Raw genomic sequence first — 19,252 nt, 5'->3', positions numbered from 1 at the left:
ACAGTCTTGAGTTAGATACCGAGGTAGTCTCTTGAATACACAGGAATAGTTCAGCAGCTCAGTGCAGGGTTCACAGCATTCAGCATATGACCAATGAAAGAACAGCCATGGTATATGGGAAGGACTAAAGGGATAGAAAGAAAGTGCAAAATACTTTCAATTTCAGTCCCTAGTGGGTTGAGACACATTGCTCTGGACTGCAGGAAGTTTCCTGTAACACATCACAGCTCTGAGACTTCCTTGAAGTTTTGTGGATGGCTGACTTGTGGTTCCTGCTTCAGATTCCTGGTTTCCAAATAAGTGGGAGGTGGTGAGTACTACCCTCTCTAATAAAGAGAGCATTTGTTCAGATAGCAGGGGTGGGTAAACCTCTTTATCAGAAGCAAGGGCAAGGTTTCACTGCACCCTCTAAAATGTTGTCTTGAACTACTCTACAAAGTAGAGAAGGGGAGCCAACTGTCAGTAGAAAGGACAGAAAAAAGGGCCACCATGGACATGAAACATGAGGTTTGTGGGGACAGAGAATACAAGGGAGAGCATAACTCTAGATGAATAATCACACTTTTCTGTCATAGGGAAGCATTCCTTCCCATCAGTGCTTCCAGAACCATCTCTGTATGTTGCAGGAAACCATTATAGCCTAGAGGCGAAGCCCCGAAGTGAGAGTTTGGGCCCTTCTGAGTCAGAGGCGAAGCGTATGCTCGATTCCAGTCATACCAGCTTCAATGATAGTAGGAGCTAGCAACACACAGAGCAGAAGTCTTTATTGTTTCTACCTTTGCTAGTGAAGCCAAGACACGCAGAATCTGAAGAGGGAAACGCTTTAAGTGTAGGTCACACCTCCGTACCTAAATGCTGCCCAAGACTGGCTGTAGAAGTGAACCAAAGGCACTTCCGAAAGCACCCTGCTGGGTGCCTAATTGCTTTGGGTGAAGGTGACCTCAGTGTTAAGATGCCCTAGTCTTTCTGCAGCACAGCAAGTAAGAAAGGTGTACAAAAGATGCACTGCAAAAGAGGCCACAGCTCAAAGCACTTCAGTCCAGCACAGGCTTCTTTTTGTTAAATATCAGAAAGATTACTATATCTGAATTCCTTATTCTATTTTGAATAACTCATAAACTAACACCGGATTGTTTCTATACCTAGGAATGGGATGACAAGCCAGTTGCTACATAGATTTTTTTTTTTGTTAGCATGGCCAAGGAGAAGCTTCCTATTATCCTTCTATGATGATCCATAAATCAAAAGCCTAAATTACCACAGGGAAAGGTGAGAGCTAAAAGGCTAGACATGTTCTGCCACATCCACTTTCTCCCAAAGGTAAAGAAAACCACTGTTACTAAGTAGAGCAGCACTGAGATGGGGATAATGTCTGCACCTGAGAAGCAGCTGGGGGGGGATCTTTGAGCACCTGGAAAAGAGCTCTTCATGTTCTTTTCTATACCTGTCTGGAAGGAGCTGCCAAACAGCTCTGGGAATGTAGTCATCTTTACCCAAACAGATCAGAGGCCACAGCAGAGTGCATTATTAATCTGCTGGACAACTGCTGCCGCCACCACCACACACTGCTAGTTCCAGCAGGCTCAGTAGCACCATCACAGCCCAGCTGAACAGTGACCACCTGTAGGACTTACAGCTTTTATACATGACCCTCATTATTTCCTCTTCAATCTTCTCATTTGCACTGAAGGGCAGAGGCTACTGGAGTAGCTGCAGAAGCTCTGTATTTACAGAAGCATTCAGTCCTTGTGTTATTTCAGTGAGATTTCTTGGAGTACCTGTTTAGAGCTCATTTCTGATGTCAAGGTGGAGGCGGGGGGGAAAAAAAGAGGAAATGATTGCAAAAAATCTTCTAAAATGGACTAAGGAGAGTCTCAGGCCCCTACAGAGCCCAGACATCAGCAAAGGTAACCCACAGTGTGCTGCAGAAGAATCTCACTGTCTGACCCAACAAACTTGCGCACTGGACATGAGGTTACCTACCTTTAGTTCAACATGCTGTTACCAATACAACCATGCACTGTGTAGGCATGCATGAACAGAGGGCAGGCACAGGTGAAGGCAGGCATGTGAGTTCTGCAACATTACAGTACTGGCATCTGTTTGTAGACACATTCTAATTCAGATGAGGGTTAAGCTACATGGAAAGGAACACTTTTCCCTGCAGCCTCCAGCTGGTTCCTATGACAACACTTTGGTGCTCTAGAGTATTAAAAGTTACTAGCTTTAAAAGCCAGTTATGTCACCAAAGGAATCCTCATTTAGAATAAATCCAGGGTTATCTTTTCCTTTCCTCTTCTTCTGCATCAGTAATCAGAAGGGTACTGTAGTATTGGCTTGAGAGAGAAGCGTGGGGGGGAAGGCAAGCAGAAGCTGACAAACATAAAAGTGAACTGATTTATACTGATGGCTATTAAGAACACTGGTGGAAGCACCATCATAAGGACTACAGCTGAATTGTACTCCACAGACATTTCAGAAACAACATCAGCAATTTGTAAGCTATCTAGCTACCTTGCCTGAAGGCCAGGTTTGAAACATACATAGGTTAGTATCAGGGATATAGCATTTATTTTCAAATCGCTCTACATTTATAAACTCCATCCAGTCTCAGGTCACAAAGCAGGCTTAGAGACAATATCTGCAATATAATTCGCATACTGTAAGCGGCCAAGAAATTAAGTAAGGCTCACGTTGAAAGCCCGTAACCAAAGGATGCAAAAGAACATGTAGGAAGGACATGCAGACTGCCAAAGAAAGGGCAGCATTCTCAAAAATGGGTGCTTAGAGTTATCCTCCTAAATTTAATATCAGAATGCTTACATAAAAGCGTGCTCCCTGCCACGTGGGAACGCTCCTAGGCAGCTAGGCGAGGGTAAGCTATAGCTGCCTTACACAGCTGCACCTTTTCAGAAAAAACATAGGTCAGAACACTTTACCACTGGGACTCAGACCAATGCGAAAAGTGAAAACTATGGTCACTATCACAAGTTGGCATACTTGCGTCAGCAAAGTCTCGATTCCTTGATTGCTCCATATATATGACTTGCACTAGTAACACTAAGAGCAAGTAATACTGGAGCAGCTGCAGAAGGGTTGTCCCATGAAACTATTTAACTATTACAGAGCAACACTTCGTAATAGAGTTTCAAGACCAAAACTCAATTGTATTTAGCACTTCATAAGCCAAATACATCTCTTGGAATGACTTATGCCTAATCAGGGTGTAATGACATAATGCACGATCAGTTAAAATCAGCACTACAACTGCATCTAAAACTGCAGATTCAGCATATTTGAAACTCAGAAAAGGCTAAGTCCCTTCACCTTTCATGCATGCAATTGTCAGATGAGTATGTGCATTCAAGGTCTGAGACTGTCAGATTGCTTAATTGAAAATAAAATTCTAAGCTGCACATCACAGAAAAGTAGCACTGTAAATTTTTAAACACATACATAAACTTCAGGTTATTTCACATCTTAGACGTTTTCAGAAAAGGTTTAACTCATCAGAATCTATTACAGATAGGCAAGTAGTGACGGTCTCTGTTGACGAGATAATAACAACACAGCAAATGATAAATACGAAAAGACTATGTAATGACTTCAATGACTTTTTAAATCCTGAGTCAAAGCAACTAGCATTATAAAGTTATATAAAATACAACAAATATTGGCATGACAGTAGCCTTTGTTCTGCTGAGGACTGGGCAATTAGACCACCACTTTGCAACTGTAAGGCATGACAGATGTCTCCCATCCAAATGACAACAGAAAGCATGCTTCCCAAAATCTGGAAGAAATGCAAGCTTTGGTAGCACCAGGGGCATTTGGGCCACGGGTCTTTTTAGCTTGATAAAAATGCATGCTTTCTTTTACCAGAAATGTGATCAAATCAACAGTAGAACCATCATGAAAGCAGAACAGGATGTGCTTGTATCTAGATTCTGAGAAAAGTGAGAAATGTGGGTTAAAGCACTGGCTGGGAGCAGCTCCTGCTCTCACAGTCTCAAGCTGGTGTCTTTCCACCTGATTCCTTTTGTGTCCAGTGAAAGAGGTCTCAGTGCACATTACTGTGAACAAACATGGCTAGACTAAAAACAAACAAACAACAAGAGCAAGCAATCTTCAAGGACTTCAGTTCTAACCAGCTCAAGTCAAATGTGTCATGCTATTAAGTTTTGACCTAATGCCACCCTCTAAGATTGATCACTTCGAAATCAACTATTTTGGAGGGGGCTTAGGTGCAACAAGACATTTTTTCTAGGTTACTTTTTCTACGATAAAAATTAACCCAGCATTTAAGCGCTAGCTTACTTCTCCTGTAGATGAAAGCCATTTACTCAGGTAGCACAAAAACTGTTGTGACACAAACACTGATTTTTCTGTTAGATAAATCACATGCAAATGGGTATAAGTTCTGGAGACTTGAGCTTAAAATCATGTGAAAGTTATCTAGCATGCAGAGTTTGGAGTCTACATCATTAGCATATTGATTATTAAGTGTATCTTTATAAGAGCACCTAGACACCCATCATCATAATCAGAACTCTTTCATGCTAGATACTTGTGTTCATAGGACTACAAACTCTTTGGATCAAATATTGCCACATGTTTCTGTGTGTAAGTCAGACCAAATACATGCATTTTAAATATATGTACTTACTGAAAAATGTGCATTTCTCAGATATTGAGTTCTCAGCAAATACAAACATTTTTCAGTTTAACCACTACCCATTAAATGACAAAGAAGGGAGAGGAGAAAATCCTACCTGAAGAATAAAACTTGGTTGTCAGAAACATAACAAACAGCTACTATGGCACTTCCTATAGTTTTCTTTGCTCTAAATGAATTCTGAAAAATTTTTAGGTGAAGCCAGGCCGCAATGCAGCTTTATTGGCATGAGAACTAATAACGTAAAAAAGGAACCGAACTACCTAAACATGTTTCCCCAGAGGTTTGCCATGACATAGCAAAAGTCAGTTTGTTGGGGATGGAGAGAAGCATGTCTTTTGGGATGCTACAGAGACTCATTTAGAAGTGAAAGAAAAGCATTTAGTAGTTTGCATTGAGGAATGATTTGGCAGTATTGCCTGTGGTGCAGAAACAGCTATAATATAGTACTCTTTTTTTCTAAAACAGAATTTCAGTACTTTTTCAATCGAATTAGGAATCTGGTATCCATTTCAAATAACAGGAACTGGATGTTACAGTAAAATCATTAAGAGTTTAAGAAATTCTTCCTCTCACCTCTCGTTATTTTCTATCACAGCTCATCACAAATGCCCTTGATGTCCTGTTATTTGTTTTACATACCTTATGCACCCAAGACTTCCCCTACAGAAAGGGTAAACCATCTAAATCACTGAAACATTTTTGAACATAAGTGAAATTGCTGAAGGTGACTACACTGGGGTAATATCTAAACATTTTCAATACAGCCTTATGCTGTCTCTTCCAATTAGCATTTGTACAGTAATCTGCCTCTCCTGTATTCAACTGCCAAGTCTTATAATGATAGTGCTTAATTTACATATATATATACACACACACTCTTTAGTTCATCAATTTTCAGCAACAAGCGTACATGAAATACACAGCAATGCAGCAAAGAGATCAGTGACTAAGAGCAAATTGGGATGGTTTAAGAGAAACATCAGCAGAGGAAAATTCCACTGCTTTGTAAGCAATCACATAGATCTCAAGAGCAGTAGTACTACTCATCATGGAGAAAATGGTTCATTTTTTTTCCCTTGAGTGCAGAATTTCTCATCTGTGGTTATCCAGAACATGCCTGTCCCAATCAATATTGAGTAGGTGTTTCACACTGTTCAGCAAGAACCGATCTAGCTAATGAAAGAGAAGAAGTGCCCCTGGCACTAAGGCAGTAACCAATCACAGTCAGACAAATCATTTTTTAAATGGATGACTGCTTCTGATCAGAACTGTTTATGTTCTGTGTAACAAACTGCACACAAATACAATTGCATAAGTTCACAGCAGAGCGCTATGTACATGAGTTCAGGCTCACCTGCAGTTCTCTGCACCAGTCATTAATAGTAACAGCACAGAACCCAGCTTATCTGAATCATCATCTCCACAGAAAGCAGGTGAGAACATACGTTCTGTTGAGACATTTATTTTCACTTTATATATATTCATGGGGGGTGGGATGGTGAGCTGGAAAGGACAAACGCGACTTACTACAGTGGTTATTCAACCAAGCGGGCTTAAGACAAGTTGCATGAGCTTTCTAGGGTATCTGGTTTCACTGCAATTAATTAGTAACCAGTAAACTCAGGCTGCCAGTGATAAAAAGAGTAGCAGCCTGCTGACAGTCAGTCAGCAAGACCAAGAACATCAAAGTTTAAATATGCTCTTTTTTACAGAGTGTATGCCGCAGCACAGCAAGAACATTGGCAAAATACGCTTCAGAATAATTACAGAGATGGCCTGCATGGTCCAGTACTTCAAATTGCTAAAAATATCTCTTAGCAAGCTAGCTTTCTAAAGCAGAGAGGTTTACTGAAGCGCTACCTCTTTCAAGCACTAGGCACTCTAATGCCAGAGGACAGTGGCAGATCATATTTTTGGATACAATACTATTCATAGAGAAAACAGCTCATGTTAGCTTTGCTATGGCATGCACAAAGTGGCACTGTATTTCCCCCACGGTCCCAGAAAAGATATTACCAAGGGGAGAGGGGGAAAGGAGTGACCATAAAAGTCAACTGCAAGCACCAATACTAAACCACGTTTCCTCCTCCTACTATATATAGCACATCTCCCTTTTCCCCATCAGGAGTAAGGCCTGCTAGTGAACAGCCTCCTGCAAGCTTTAAGAGGGGCGTCAGGCCGCAGGAGCAGAGCGCCACACACACCTTGCCTGACATCAGCTTTCCTCGGAAACCGGGAATAAAGCAACATGCTCGACGAGACACACTGGTGGGGTGGGGTGGGGTGGGGGGGTGGCGAAGCCAGCCGGCCCCCAGCTGCGGCCGTGGACCCCCGACTGCCCCACAGCCCCGCACCCCCGGGGCAGCCCGGCTCCAACACCACGCGGGCCCGGCACCTGCGAGGGGACGGGACGATGGCGACCGGCGCCGAGCCGAGCCGCCTCCCGGGGGAAAGGGCCCCCGACCCCGCGGCGCGTGGGCTCCGGAAGGTCGAAGCGCCTCTCAGGTGCGGCCTGGCGCCCGCCCGCAGGAGAGGAGGCGGCGGAGACGCGGAGCCGTTGGGCCGGGCCGCGGCCGTTGGGGGGCCGGGCGGCTGCGCGCGGGGCCGTTGGGGGTGAGGGCCCCCCCCCCCTCCGGCGGGACTCACCGTAGATCATGGCCAGGCCGGTCTCGTGAAGAAAGCGGACGCGGCGGTGCTTGAAGAGCCAGATGGTGAGGATGGTGAGGGTGAGGAGCAGGATGAAGGTGAGGAGGCTCACGCTGTCCTGCCGGTGGCTCTCCTCCGCCTCCTTCTCCGTGGCGATCTCCTCCATGGCGCTGCTGCTGCTGCTCCGCTCCGCCGCCGCCCGCAGCGCACCGGCTTCCAGCAGCAGAAGCGACAGCACCGGCAGCCGGCGGCGCGCGAGCAGAGCCATGGCTGCGGCCACCCGCGGCTCCCGCCTCCCCGCCCCACAGCCCCGCCGGCGGCCCGTCAGCGCTGCCTGTCTGCCCGCCCAGTAGGGAGCGGCCCCAGTGCGCCGGAACCCGCCCTCCTCCCCCCGCCCCCCCGCCCGGCGCGCGTCGCCGCGGCCACCTCCCAGCGGCGCTTACAGGCGCAGCCCCGGCGACCGTTGGGCGGCGCGCGGCGACCGTTGGGGAGCGGAGAGCCGGCTGTGGCGCCGGCCGGGGGCTGCCGCCCGCGCCGGCTCCTCGGCCGGCGTGAGGACGCGGTGTTTTGTCGCGGGATCAGCCCGCTTCCTCCTCAGTGTCCGGCTGGGCTGCCGATTCCTGTCGCCACGCTGTTGACATGCCCTTGTGGGCACGGCTGAACTGAAGCGCCAATGAGTTGCGGCTTTCGCTTGTGTTAACAAAGCTTTTACTCGTGAAATTCTGAGGAAAAAATGTTAAATAACAATCTCCACTGGGGAGGATTTAAATATCTCCGTCGGCCGGTATTGGCAACAGAAGCCTCTACATGCAAAGGGATCACATTTTTATTTGGAAACCTTAGGTACCATTTCAGAGGCATTAGCAGCATTAAGGAACTGGTTTTATTCTCTCCAGTTCACAAAACAAGCTGTTTAGTAACACCTGTACGGATGTGATGATAAAAATAATCATTGCAGAGCCTCCTTTGTCATTTTCCATAATGGAGCTAGGTCATCAACTAATTTTCTTTCTGAAACCTGGAAGGGAATAATGCAGGCACTGATCACTCTGGATCTCAATGAATTTTCAGAAGTTCTCATAAAATAGTTAGAAGCACAGTTGTACTGAAAGTTAAATTTCTGAATTGCTCAAATGTTTTCCCATATGGGTTTTTTTTACAGATATGGAAAATACACATTGCTATCTTAGGATTTTTCCATCAGAATATATTTTCCTGGAGATTTGGTTCTAGGAAGCAAGACAATTACAGGAAGCTAACAGAATTTGTCAATATTTTTCATCTGAAATTTATTTTCCTGAAAAACAAGCATTTACGTATTGTTTTTAGATCATCCGGATTTGGGGAAGGAAAAAAAAGCCACTTTTTGCTTTTCAAAAACAAACCAAAATCAAAACTTTCTCCTTCAGCTTTTTTCTTTAATGACTGGCAACACTTTTTTTTTTTTTTAAGAAAAAAATAAACCCAGGGAATTTCAAATAATCCAAGTGTGCGGGTTTTTTAGAAAAAGGCTGTAAAATTGGCGTATTTTTTTGATCAACTTCAAGAGATGCTCTGGGGCACAGTTTGTCTTTGGCTACAAAGTCTCTTATTTTCCAGTGCTGATGTAAGCAATGTTGACATATGTGCTTCTGTGGCATTTCTCCTAGTTTTATTATTTTCAATCACAACTTCTAACAGTTGTATTCTAGCCATTATTTTGCATAAAAAAGAAAGCAGAAGACTTTTGGCCACATGTTTAATTACTTCTAAAGCTGATACTATCTCCTTTAGTGCTGTCATCTTCCTTAATGTTACTGCATAGTCATTTGTGTAGGTACTAATAGGGGCATTTTCTAGTTAAAAGAATCTCTTTTCCAGCTTTTTTTCCTCCTGCCAGTGAGTTCACATTTTTTATGCATTGTTTCAGAGAATCAAAATATATTGAAAGAGATCTAATTTGAAAAATACAGAGGGATGAGAATTACAATGTTCATGTCTTCTCAATTTTTGGGTTTGGCTTGAGGCATTATTCTATATAAGGTATTTACAGTTCATCAATAATCTTGAATATCTTCTGTTAGTCTTTTTCCCTTCTATTTCCTTAATATTCCAGCTGCCATTTGGAAGATCTTCCAAGTTATATGAGCTCTGATGCATCTTATGTCTTGTTTCAAAGCATAACTTCACCTAGAACTTACTTAGCTTTTTTAGAAATATTTCAAGATACCACCTATTTAAATCAACATTTTTATTTATATGTAGTCCTTTTAAACGTCATTTACGCAAATTCCTGAACAGCCTTCAAACTATAGGATACATACAATTGCCTGTAAATATTTGACTGTGCAGTAGTGAAAGTTTGCTTTCACAGTGCCGTCATTTGTAAACCTTTTAGGGAGAAAAAGTGGTTAATTTGCACTAAAGACCTAGCTCTTAAACCTACATGAATCATTAAAAGTTAGGCTGAATCTCATGTTCAAAATGAACATTTCTGGTACAATGATAGCCTTATACCTCTAAATCTTTAGGATATGACCTTCGTGCCTCACCTCACACTACAGGCATGCAGTGATAAGTATATGTAATGCTGATAAAGCTGTAAAATAAAGAACAGCAATAGTAGGCTTTCTTCTGTTTTCTTTTTCATGTGCTGGATAGTGCTGAGTGGAGTCTGTTTCTAAGTATATGCTGGCTCTTTCTTAGAAAAACAATTTATATGTATGTTGCAGTTTCAGCTACCTCTCAGCTGACCTGCAAACTGTCAGATTTTGAAGTTTCTTTCTGTAAAATCTTCCATCAATAACTCGGATTTCATCCTTCAGCATCCATGTAGGTCATTATACATTATGCCTCCCACTCTCCAGGCAAAAATGAGTAATATCTAGGTAATTTTTAAAATAATTAAGTGTAATAGCCAAGTTTTACATGTTCTTATCTAAACTGTCTTGTCTGTGGAGGGAAATATTCATCAGTAATATAGCATGCTACCCATTAGTGTGACCTTTAAACCTCCATACTCCCCTTTCTGGTGGGCTTTGATTGCTGCATTGCCCTTGTAGCCTCTGCACAAATGTCATCTTATCACAGGAACACCTCCATTGAAGTCAATACATGAGTAGGGACTGTTCCAAATTACTTTTATTGAATAAAAGATTTATGTTCACCATTGCTGCGTATAAAATCTGGTACAAGCCATCCTTACCCTGCACTACAAGGAAGTGACTGAATCACATACACAAACTGGTAAGGGGAATATGATTGTTTCTATCCATTTCGGAGAGTAAAGTTTAATAGTGATGTAATTAAGGTCTCCCCATATAACTCTGTGCTTTGTCTATGGTGTTATTGCCAGGGGATTTGATATGTGCTTGCCAACACAGTGTGTTTGGTCCCTACAGGCCAAAATTTGCTGTCCTTACACTCACCGATTGGTACCATGGTCCATGAACTGCACAGCAGAATCAGATATCAAGATTAAAAAAAGTGGTATCAGGCTGAGCTTATCTAAACAGCACTGTAAACCAGGTTGCATCCTTATAAAAGAGCTGTGTTCACACTGGTCAGTTCCTTTCAGCAATGCAGATAGCAGATGGCTGTGGTATTTTCAGTCCATTAGGCATATGCACAATTTCACCTCAAGGTAAGCTTCATCACTGTAATGTTCCTGCAGTTACAGTTGTGCTCCAAACTTGATTTTTGGCAGGCTTCCAACTACCTTCCCATGCTCATGGTGTTTGCACTCAGCCATCTTTGTGTTCCCTTTTACTTCGTGTTATCTGGATGTTTCCTCTGTTTAAAGCCACCACAAAGACAGGCTCTGTACATTCATGTTCCAAAAGTCAGCCTGCCTGCTTGGCAAAACTGTCTTCTTGTTCTGCTCTGTTCCTACTTGTTATATTTTAAACTGGTGCCAGGTAGAGACCTTAGATGTGCTTGCTGTTGGAGAGGCCATGAGCAGGATCCTTGGGTTCCAGTGGCAGAGGCAAGGATGTGCTCAGGGAAATTTAAGACAATGGCTAAGTAAGATCACAAGAGAGGCATCAGGGACTTAAAACTAAAGCTATGAGATGGCATTTAAAGGTAGCAAAGGACCAAATCTAGCCATTAAACAAAGTTCAGCAACACTAGAAGGGATTCAGGAGGATTTGGGTAGTAAAAGCTAACAAATATGTGCATTTGCACACAGCTAATTCACAAAGGGATATTAAGAACAGTGTACCCGATACCTTCTTACAAGAGTTCTCTGATACATAGGATTCTGACCAAAACATCATAGAGATACAGAATGTGAGCCCACCTCACGTTCATCCACGACACAGGAACAAGTTGATTAGCAAGACAAATTAACCTTGCAGCAGCTAGTATGTCAGCCACTGCCCTTGCCACCTCCCTTTCTTTCTCCTTTATTCCCACTTAAGCCAAAACCTCCTGTCACTGTGTTTTCATAACGGAAAGCTATTTTGAACCTATTGCCAGATCTGGCAATAGTTGGACTGCCTTGTGGGCTACCCTCCTGTCTCAGCATAGACCATCCCAGCCTCCTTGGATCCCAGAAAACATGCCTCATTGCAGGTGTGTGTTTAAAGACAACAAAGTGTCCTGCAATTAAATTCCACAGAGCATGTCATATTTTAATCCAAAAAGAATTTGTCTGATTCTCCAGTTTGCTGCAAGAGCTACCAATAGTCATGGATTTCTGTTGTACACCAGTGAAAATCTCAAAACTGCCATTTTTTGCCAGTGCAAATGTAGAAATCAACATTAGCCTTTCCAATAGACAAAAATCCAGCTACAATAAAAGCTATTCAGTACTATTTGCAAGGTACAAATGTTGTTACTCCCAATACAGCCACATCTCAGCTTTTATGGCACAGTATACTTTAAAAGTGCCTGAGGGGGATATGACTGAAAACTGTAGCAACAGAAGGATGCTCTGCTATCTCCCTCATGCCCAGATAGACTGCTTTCCCCTTCTAGATGTATGTAACTTCAGGAGGTACTCCTCTACTAGGAACAAAGCAGGTTTCCCCTGCTTTGGAAAGCAGGGGAAACCTGCTTATTCCTCATAGGAAGGTAGTTCATTAACCTTTGGCAGTGCAAATCATGATTATGGCTTTCAATGTTATAATTGCTTGAAGAAGTGATCAGTGATCACTGGTCTGCTCTCATCACTCTCCACCACATCCCCTATAATATTGAAACAGGGCTCATCTGGTCCCAGAAGGATCAGAAAGGACTGGAAAAGAGGCAATGAGCCTTGTTCGAGGCACATGGATTATAATTTGACCTCCTTGTGTGCAAAATAAGTCTCGTCTAGCCCTATGAGGCTAGAACATCCAAATTGCAAACGTGCAAATACATGTTCTGTGCTGTCAATTGTCAGCTGTCCACTACCAGAAGCAATGTCTATGAACTGGAAGGGTTTCTTAGGATGCAGCTGTAAAGCACAAAGGAAGAAAGTTGGGAAAAAATGTGGGTACAATGTTGTGGCATTCAAGTTTTTGTACAAAATATTTCGATTTTATATTTGTACGGTTTTATCAAATCTTTTGACAAAGCTTCCTTGGAAAAGCCTGCTGTTTTGTTCTTCACGGAGAAACACAAAGTCAAAATGATGTTTGATTAAATCTTGATTACATGTAGTAATGCCTGTAAACATTGCATAGGCTGGAAAGTGAATCTTCATAACTAAAATTATACTAAGTATCTTGGCTTCACCTGTACGAGGCAGCACAAAGACACAGCTGGACAAATGAAAAAAAAAATCTAGCTTAGGAACCTCTATCTGAATCTATTGGCTCCTGTTCTTGTTCTGGAAAATATCAGGAAACTTCTAGTTACTCCTACAAGAAAATAAGCTCCGCTATAAATATTATATTGTAAAACATCCTCTTAGGAACAGTTGTGGGTGATAAATGGCTCCATTGTGCTGTACATTGTGCTCTGCAATTTTGGGAGATGCCTAGGAGCTTGGTAAGAAGCTGTAACTTGACTGCTATATTTCCTTACGCTCTCTTTCTGCTTAAAATGGTAAATTATTAACAATATGCTAATACAGTCAATTTGTATAATCTAAATGATCTTGTACATAGATAATAACTTACTAACAGAGTGACAGAATGTCAGTTAACTGGACAGTGATATGTAGCTCAGTAACAGTGCTTATCTCCAGTTTTTCCAAGACTGGCAAAAGTCTAAGAGGATGGCACTTCAAAAGGATGAAGATGATTTCACTGTAAATTTTTACTACTGTGAAAACTAAACAGCTGATTGGCTATTATTCATCTCATCTTACAGGGTCTGACAAATCATGTAGGAAATTTGGAGACATATTTTTAAAAAGGCTACATATGCAGCAAATTTCCAACAGCTTGGGAGAAGCTTGAATTAAGGAGGCAGAAGGGGCTGCTTAGCTCAAAGACGATAACCAAACACAAGTGCAGAATAAGATCAGGTAATAGTAATACTGGGGGCTGGTTGTTCTTTTCCAAGAATAAGCACACTTGGGCTGGTGAGGGCAGTGGCACTGCACAAGTATTAGTGTGCCTGATGGACCCTGACTAATACCAATGGCAAGCTCTAAGGGAAAACACGCTGGATCCAATAGTTGAGCCCTCTCACAACAGCCCTGTGTCTACCAACATTAATGACTACAGTGGGACTGCGCCAACCTGTGACAGAATCTGAAAACTGACAGCTCCCTAAAAGCACACCTATTCAACACAGAGCTGGATGTGGATGATACAGATTGGGATGTTTTTTATTTGGTTTACTGCTAGGTTACTGGGCAAAGGTACAGAGGGGACAGAGAGACACTAAAAACGTTTAAATCAAAAGACAGAGAGCAGCTGTGGAGTACTTCAAGATGCAGTCAAGATTATCTCAAGCTGTACTCCCAAGATAGGAACAGCCCAAGTTAGATGACTTAGAGGAATCAACATCACAGTAGTCAGGTCAGACACAAGTCTCCGCTTTTGCTATTGTAATGAAGGATTTGATATTATACTGGACTGTATATTTCCTTGTTTATTCCTTATTCTAACAGGTAGGATATCTCATTCTTAAAGAAGGCTTTTAATGCTAATCTTATTTGCATATTCTCCATTTCTCATCCTTCTTCAGCTGTATGCTCTTCCAGATGTATTCCAAGTTTGGCAATAGAATAAATAGGATAGTTTATTGTGCCATAAGTTATTACATGGATACAAAACAGCGATGTTCAGCAGGCCAAAGCTACATCTGCAAATACAGTCAGTACAAATATATCTACTAGATGTGAAATATTGGAGTACTTTTCAAAGGCAGCTTAGACAGTAAGTACATTGCATGACCTTTAGTGATATTAAGCCCAAGGCACTGTCAAAGTGATTCATAGCCATCTGGTACAATGGATGAAAGGTCAAGGTTACAGAAACACCATCACACATGTGGTAGTTCTATTCTGCTGTATCCCACCTTAGTGTCAGGTTTGTACTGGCCCAGATTTTGTCCCACTGCCAGGATAACATTCAGGAGAGCTTTTAGTTCAGCAAGAATCCCAAACACTCTCAGCAGAGCAAAAGTCTTACAACTATGCCTTTGTTGTCAACTAATTCCACATGGTCATTAATCCTCCCTGCTATTGTCTTCCTGGAGAGAAATAAGGAATATAGCAGCACCAGTGCAGGAAGGAATGACTATAAGCACCAGAAGGGAAAATCTACAATGTCCGCTCTCCAGTGACTCAGAAAATTAGAGAAGTGTAAGTTCTACTTTTAACCTCAACAGAAGAATAATGATCTACCTCCCTGTTTTTTGTGGATCCTATCTCCTGGAAGAGGTGAAGCACTCATTGCTGACATGCCTTTGGAGGGTCCAGAGTTCCCACAGCAAAAGAAGGAGGTGAGGAATGACCTGCTGCATGGTGTATGGGCATTTACTAGGAGAGGGAGGCAGGAGGAGGGGTGCCAGAAAGCAGCTACTGGCACAAGGACATGGTGGAAATGGAAGCAGACATGACTGTGTGATTAGGAACACTTTCTTACAAGACTGCCAGGAGAAGATCAACGTTATCACAGGGAGTTATTGGTGCATTTGCTTGGCAGGATACCAAGTAGATCACAGGCCACCTGGAGACAGACAAGTTATCTTTTTGAGATGTTCTGGCCCTGTTCCCATGGTTCCCCTTCTCATCTATTGTATTCTTCAGCCTTTGAGCCATGCTGAGTGTGCAATGAGTCAGTCCCCAACAGCCCATCAGCAGAAAGTGTTTCAGTGCTCTACCACAACAGGGAGAAAGAAAGAAATAAAAACAGAAAAAATTTGCACTCACACTATATGGAAGACATATTTTGTTTCAGTTGCATGTAAGTTTGGTTTCACTCACATTCTGGGGTTTTGGGGCTTTCTCTTGTATGCTTCCTTTATATTCATGGCAGCTGATTGCTTTCCTGCTGTTTTCTAATATATTATTTACTGTTTAGTCCTTTGGTATATATAGTTGTGAAATTAAGAGAGATAGGAACTTCAAAGCAAATTATTTAAAAAGAAAATCAGTTCAAATAGAGAATCCGGATGGTGGCCACCCAGAACGTAAACAAAGCTGAGAGGCTAAAGAGAGACTCCAGAGGGCATTCCTTTGCAATGACTTGGGAGTTCCCTTGATTTTGTTGCCTTGATTTTGTTGCGCTGCTTCTGGCTTTGCCTGGCCAGGGCTCTGTGGTGCCCGCGCAGGGGAAACGATCGTTTCTGTCGTCGGGGGCGCTGAGGGTTGCCGGCTGGCACAGTTCTGGCTTCCTTGGTGGACGTTAGCGACCTCTGAGAAGAAGGCACCGAGGGGCCATGTGTTTGCCGTGGGGGTCCTTGGGGGCTCTTGGGTAGCGCTTTGACGGGGGATTTTGAAAGGTGCCAGGTGCCAGGCCACAGGTCCCCCCGGGCCCTCTGCAGCTGTGAGACTCTCGAGCTCCATGTGCATCCAAGCGCTCCCATGCTCCCCTTCCATTCACTGCAACGCCCTTCTGCAGAAGTATGTTGCGGCCTGGAAGGTAAGCTGGTCTGTGCTGGATTACAGGTGTTCCTGTAGGCAGTGGCCTTCCAGCTTCTCCGCTGGATCTGGTTTTGGAGCCGCAGGGGCCTGCCGGGGGTAAGGGGTCAAGGTGCATTCCCTGCATGGAATGAGGAATGAGTCTTTGCTTTGCACTGTTGCATTCATGTGCCATTTACTGGGAGACGTCCTTGGCCAATGCTGCGACCCCGCAGAGAGCAGAGGGGGACTCGGGCGTGATGGGGTTGAGTGGACAGCTTGGGTGAACTCCAGGGCGTCCTTTCCCCCAGCAGCTCCGTGCCTGCTTAGATGGGTACCCATACGGTGCCACTGCAGACACCCGCTCTGTGTTTGCAAGATGCGCATGAGTGCAAGCATGCTGTGATTGTATGTTCCCCGTTATTCACGACCATAGAAATCAGAGGAAGCATATGGAACTATATAACGAGAGCTGTTCCCGTGTGTGTTTGGCTACAGATGTGGCTGTAGCTGAGGGTTTTCCAGCTTCTCGCCTGGCTCCCGGTGCTGAGCCTCAGGACCTTCCGAGGGGTACGTAGTCAATTTTAACTTGCCTGAAAGAATAAGCACGGCCTTAAGTAGCCTTGAGCTCACGTGCAGCTGTACACCATACTTCCTCCGGAGGTCGTGCAAGTGTTGTTGATCCTCGTGGGGATGCCAGGGGTAAATTGTGAGCATTTTTTTCCTTGGAGAGCTGCCAGGTCGCAGGTAAAAGGTGACGCCTGCCGCGCCACCGCTTTCAGAGCCGCCACCTGCAGATATGTCCCCTGTGATTGCCTGGCCCCCCTTCCATTCAGTGCAACTGCTTTGTGGAGAAGCTTCAAAGAAGATTGTAAGGAAATCTTGTGAGCAAGGTGTTGGGTTTGTGCTCTGCCTACAGGCGATGGTTATGGAGCTTTTCGGGCGTATCCTGTTCTCGTGCCTCAGGAGGATCCCCGGGGTAAGTAGTCAAGCTCTGTTCACTGCCCAGAATAAGCTTTCACCTTGCAAGCTGTTCTTCCTGTGGCGCGTAACTGAGTAAGTCCTTGGCTGTTGCTCAGACCCCCCAAGTTGCAGAGTAGGACTTGGGAGGCCTTCAGTGGTCTGCTGGAGGGTGCTTTTCCTTGGGGAGTCTTTGTGCTGCTTGCAGTGCATACTGCAAAGGCTGCAGGCCTGTTGGGGTTGAGTTGACAGCTTGTGTGAAGTGCAGGGCGTCCTTTCCCCCGGCAGCTCCCTGTATGCTTTGATTTGTACCCCCATGGTGCTAGTGTAGGCACCCCGTAAGCACTGGCAAGGGGCTTGTGAGTGGAAGGGCGAGACAAGTGCCTTGGTGTAATTATATGCCCCCCGGCCATCCATTCCCGTCCAAATGTGCGGAAGTAGATGGGAATATATGTATAATGGGAGCTGCTCCTATGTGTGTTTGGTTACAGCTGTGGCCGTAGGGTCTGGAGATTCCTTTCTTCCTCTGGAGCCTGGACCTGAGCCTGAGGGATATCCTGGAGGTGAGCAGGCAGCAGATAGGTGACTCTGAATTGACTTGACCTCCTGCAGTCCCTGCATCCCAGAACTTGCAGGCAGTCCCTGGAGGCCCTAGGCCCTAAAGCAGCAGCCGGTGGGATGCCTCCTGCAAAAGGAGGCCCAAAGCAATGGCCCGGAGGGACAGGTCGGGCAGGGCGTTGGAGGGAAGCTCGTCCGTCCTTCTGCATGCTGTGTGCCTGAGCAATGCTGAGGCTTTGCCTTTCTCTGATCCTTGACAGTGCTTCCAAGAGCGGCAGAGGCAAGAGAAGCCAGCCGCGGCAGGAAATACTCCTTTTTTCCAAGGCACCGAGGTACTGAGCAGTCTTGGGGGGATGCCTAAGTGAGAGAGGAGTCCGGAAAACTCCATCCCCTTGGGGCGAGGGGGCAGAGCTGGGAGGGAAGGGTCGGGGCGGCACTTCCGGACCCTGGGAAGGGTTTTGACCACGACACTCAAAGGAGTTATTGGTCAACCACATGAGCTCTCCTGTGTGCTCTCCTCCTGGCCCAATGAGTTTTGTTCCGTGGGACAACTTGTCGCAAAGGGTCACAGCATGCCTCCATGCTACAGCACTGTTGAGCCACACAAAGGTGAGAGAGCTCAGCGGGAATTGGGGAATGTAAAGGATCACAAGAGAGGGGGAGCAAACCCATCACATTGGAGAATCCGGATGGTGGCCACCCAGAACGTAAACAAAGCTGAGAGGCTAAAGAGAGACTCCAGAGGGCATTCCTTTGCAATGACTTGGGAGTTCCCTTGATTTTGTTGCCTTGATTTTGTTGCGCTGCTTCTGGCTTTGCCTGGCCAGGGCTCTGTGGTGCCCGCGCAGGGGAAACGATCGTTTCTGTCGTCGGGGGCGCTGAGGGTTGCCGGCTGGCACAGTTCTGGCTTCCTTGGTGGACGTTAGCGACCTCTGAGAAGAAGGCACCGAGGGGCCATGTGTTTGCCGTGGGGGTCCTTGGGGGCTCTTGGGTAGCGCTTTGACGGGGGATTTTGAAAGGTGCCAGGTGCCAGGCCACAGGTCCCCCCGGGCCCTCTGCAGCTGTGAGACTCTCGAGCTCCATGTGCATCCAAGCGCTCCCATGCTCCCCTTCCATTCACTGCAACGCCCTTCTGCAGAAGTATGTTGCGGCCTGGAAGGTAAGCTGGTCTGTGCTGGATTACAGGTGTTCCTGTAGGCAGTGGCCTTCCAGCTTCTCCGCTGGATCTGGTTTTGGAGCCGCAGGGGCCTGCCGGGGGTAAGGGGTCAAGGTGCATTCCCTGCATGGAATGAGGAATGAGTCTTTGCTTTGCACTGTTGCATTCATGTGCCATTTACTGGGAGACGTCCTTGGCCAATGCTGCGACCCCGCAGAGAGCAGAGGGGGACTCGGGCGTGATGGGGTTGAGTGGACAGCTTGGGTGAACT

At 44.9% G+C, this 19,252-nt stretch overlaps 1 protein-coding gene across 12 annotated transcripts in view; it reads right to left on the bottom strand.

The window, feature by feature from the left end:
• The window catches only part of SLC9A7 (solute carrier family 9 member A7), an 89,629-nt gene extending 81,942 nt beyond the window's left edge, over positions 1–7,687 (bottom strand). For 9 of the 12 annotated variants that reach the window (XR_011136918.1, XR_011136880.1, XR_011136924.1 and 6 more), the window contains exon 1: positions 7,325–7,658. Coding sequence is in view for 4 of the 12 variants with exons in the window: in XM_068923064.1 (XP_068779165.1) it covers positions 7,325–7,592 (268 nt within the window). In the remaining 8 variants the exon portion in view is untranslated. Of the gene's footprint in view, positions 1–7,324 lie in introns of all 12 variants that reach the window. The other 3 variants (XM_068923061.1, XM_068923063.1, XM_068923062.1) reach the window with 3 other exon arrangements.
• Positions 7,688–19,252: the final 11,565 nt, after the last annotated feature.

This window comes from Struthio camelus, chromosome 1 (assembly GCF_040807025.1).
Source record: "Struthio camelus isolate bStrCam1 chromosome 1, bStrCam1.hap1, whole genome shotgun sequence".
In the NCBI taxonomy this organism is placed as follows: Eukaryota; Metazoa; Chordata; class Aves; order Struthioniformes; family Struthionidae; genus Struthio; species Struthio camelus.
Note: the sequence above shows the minus strand (reverse complement) of the source record. Positions and strands in the feature narration are given on the sequence as shown.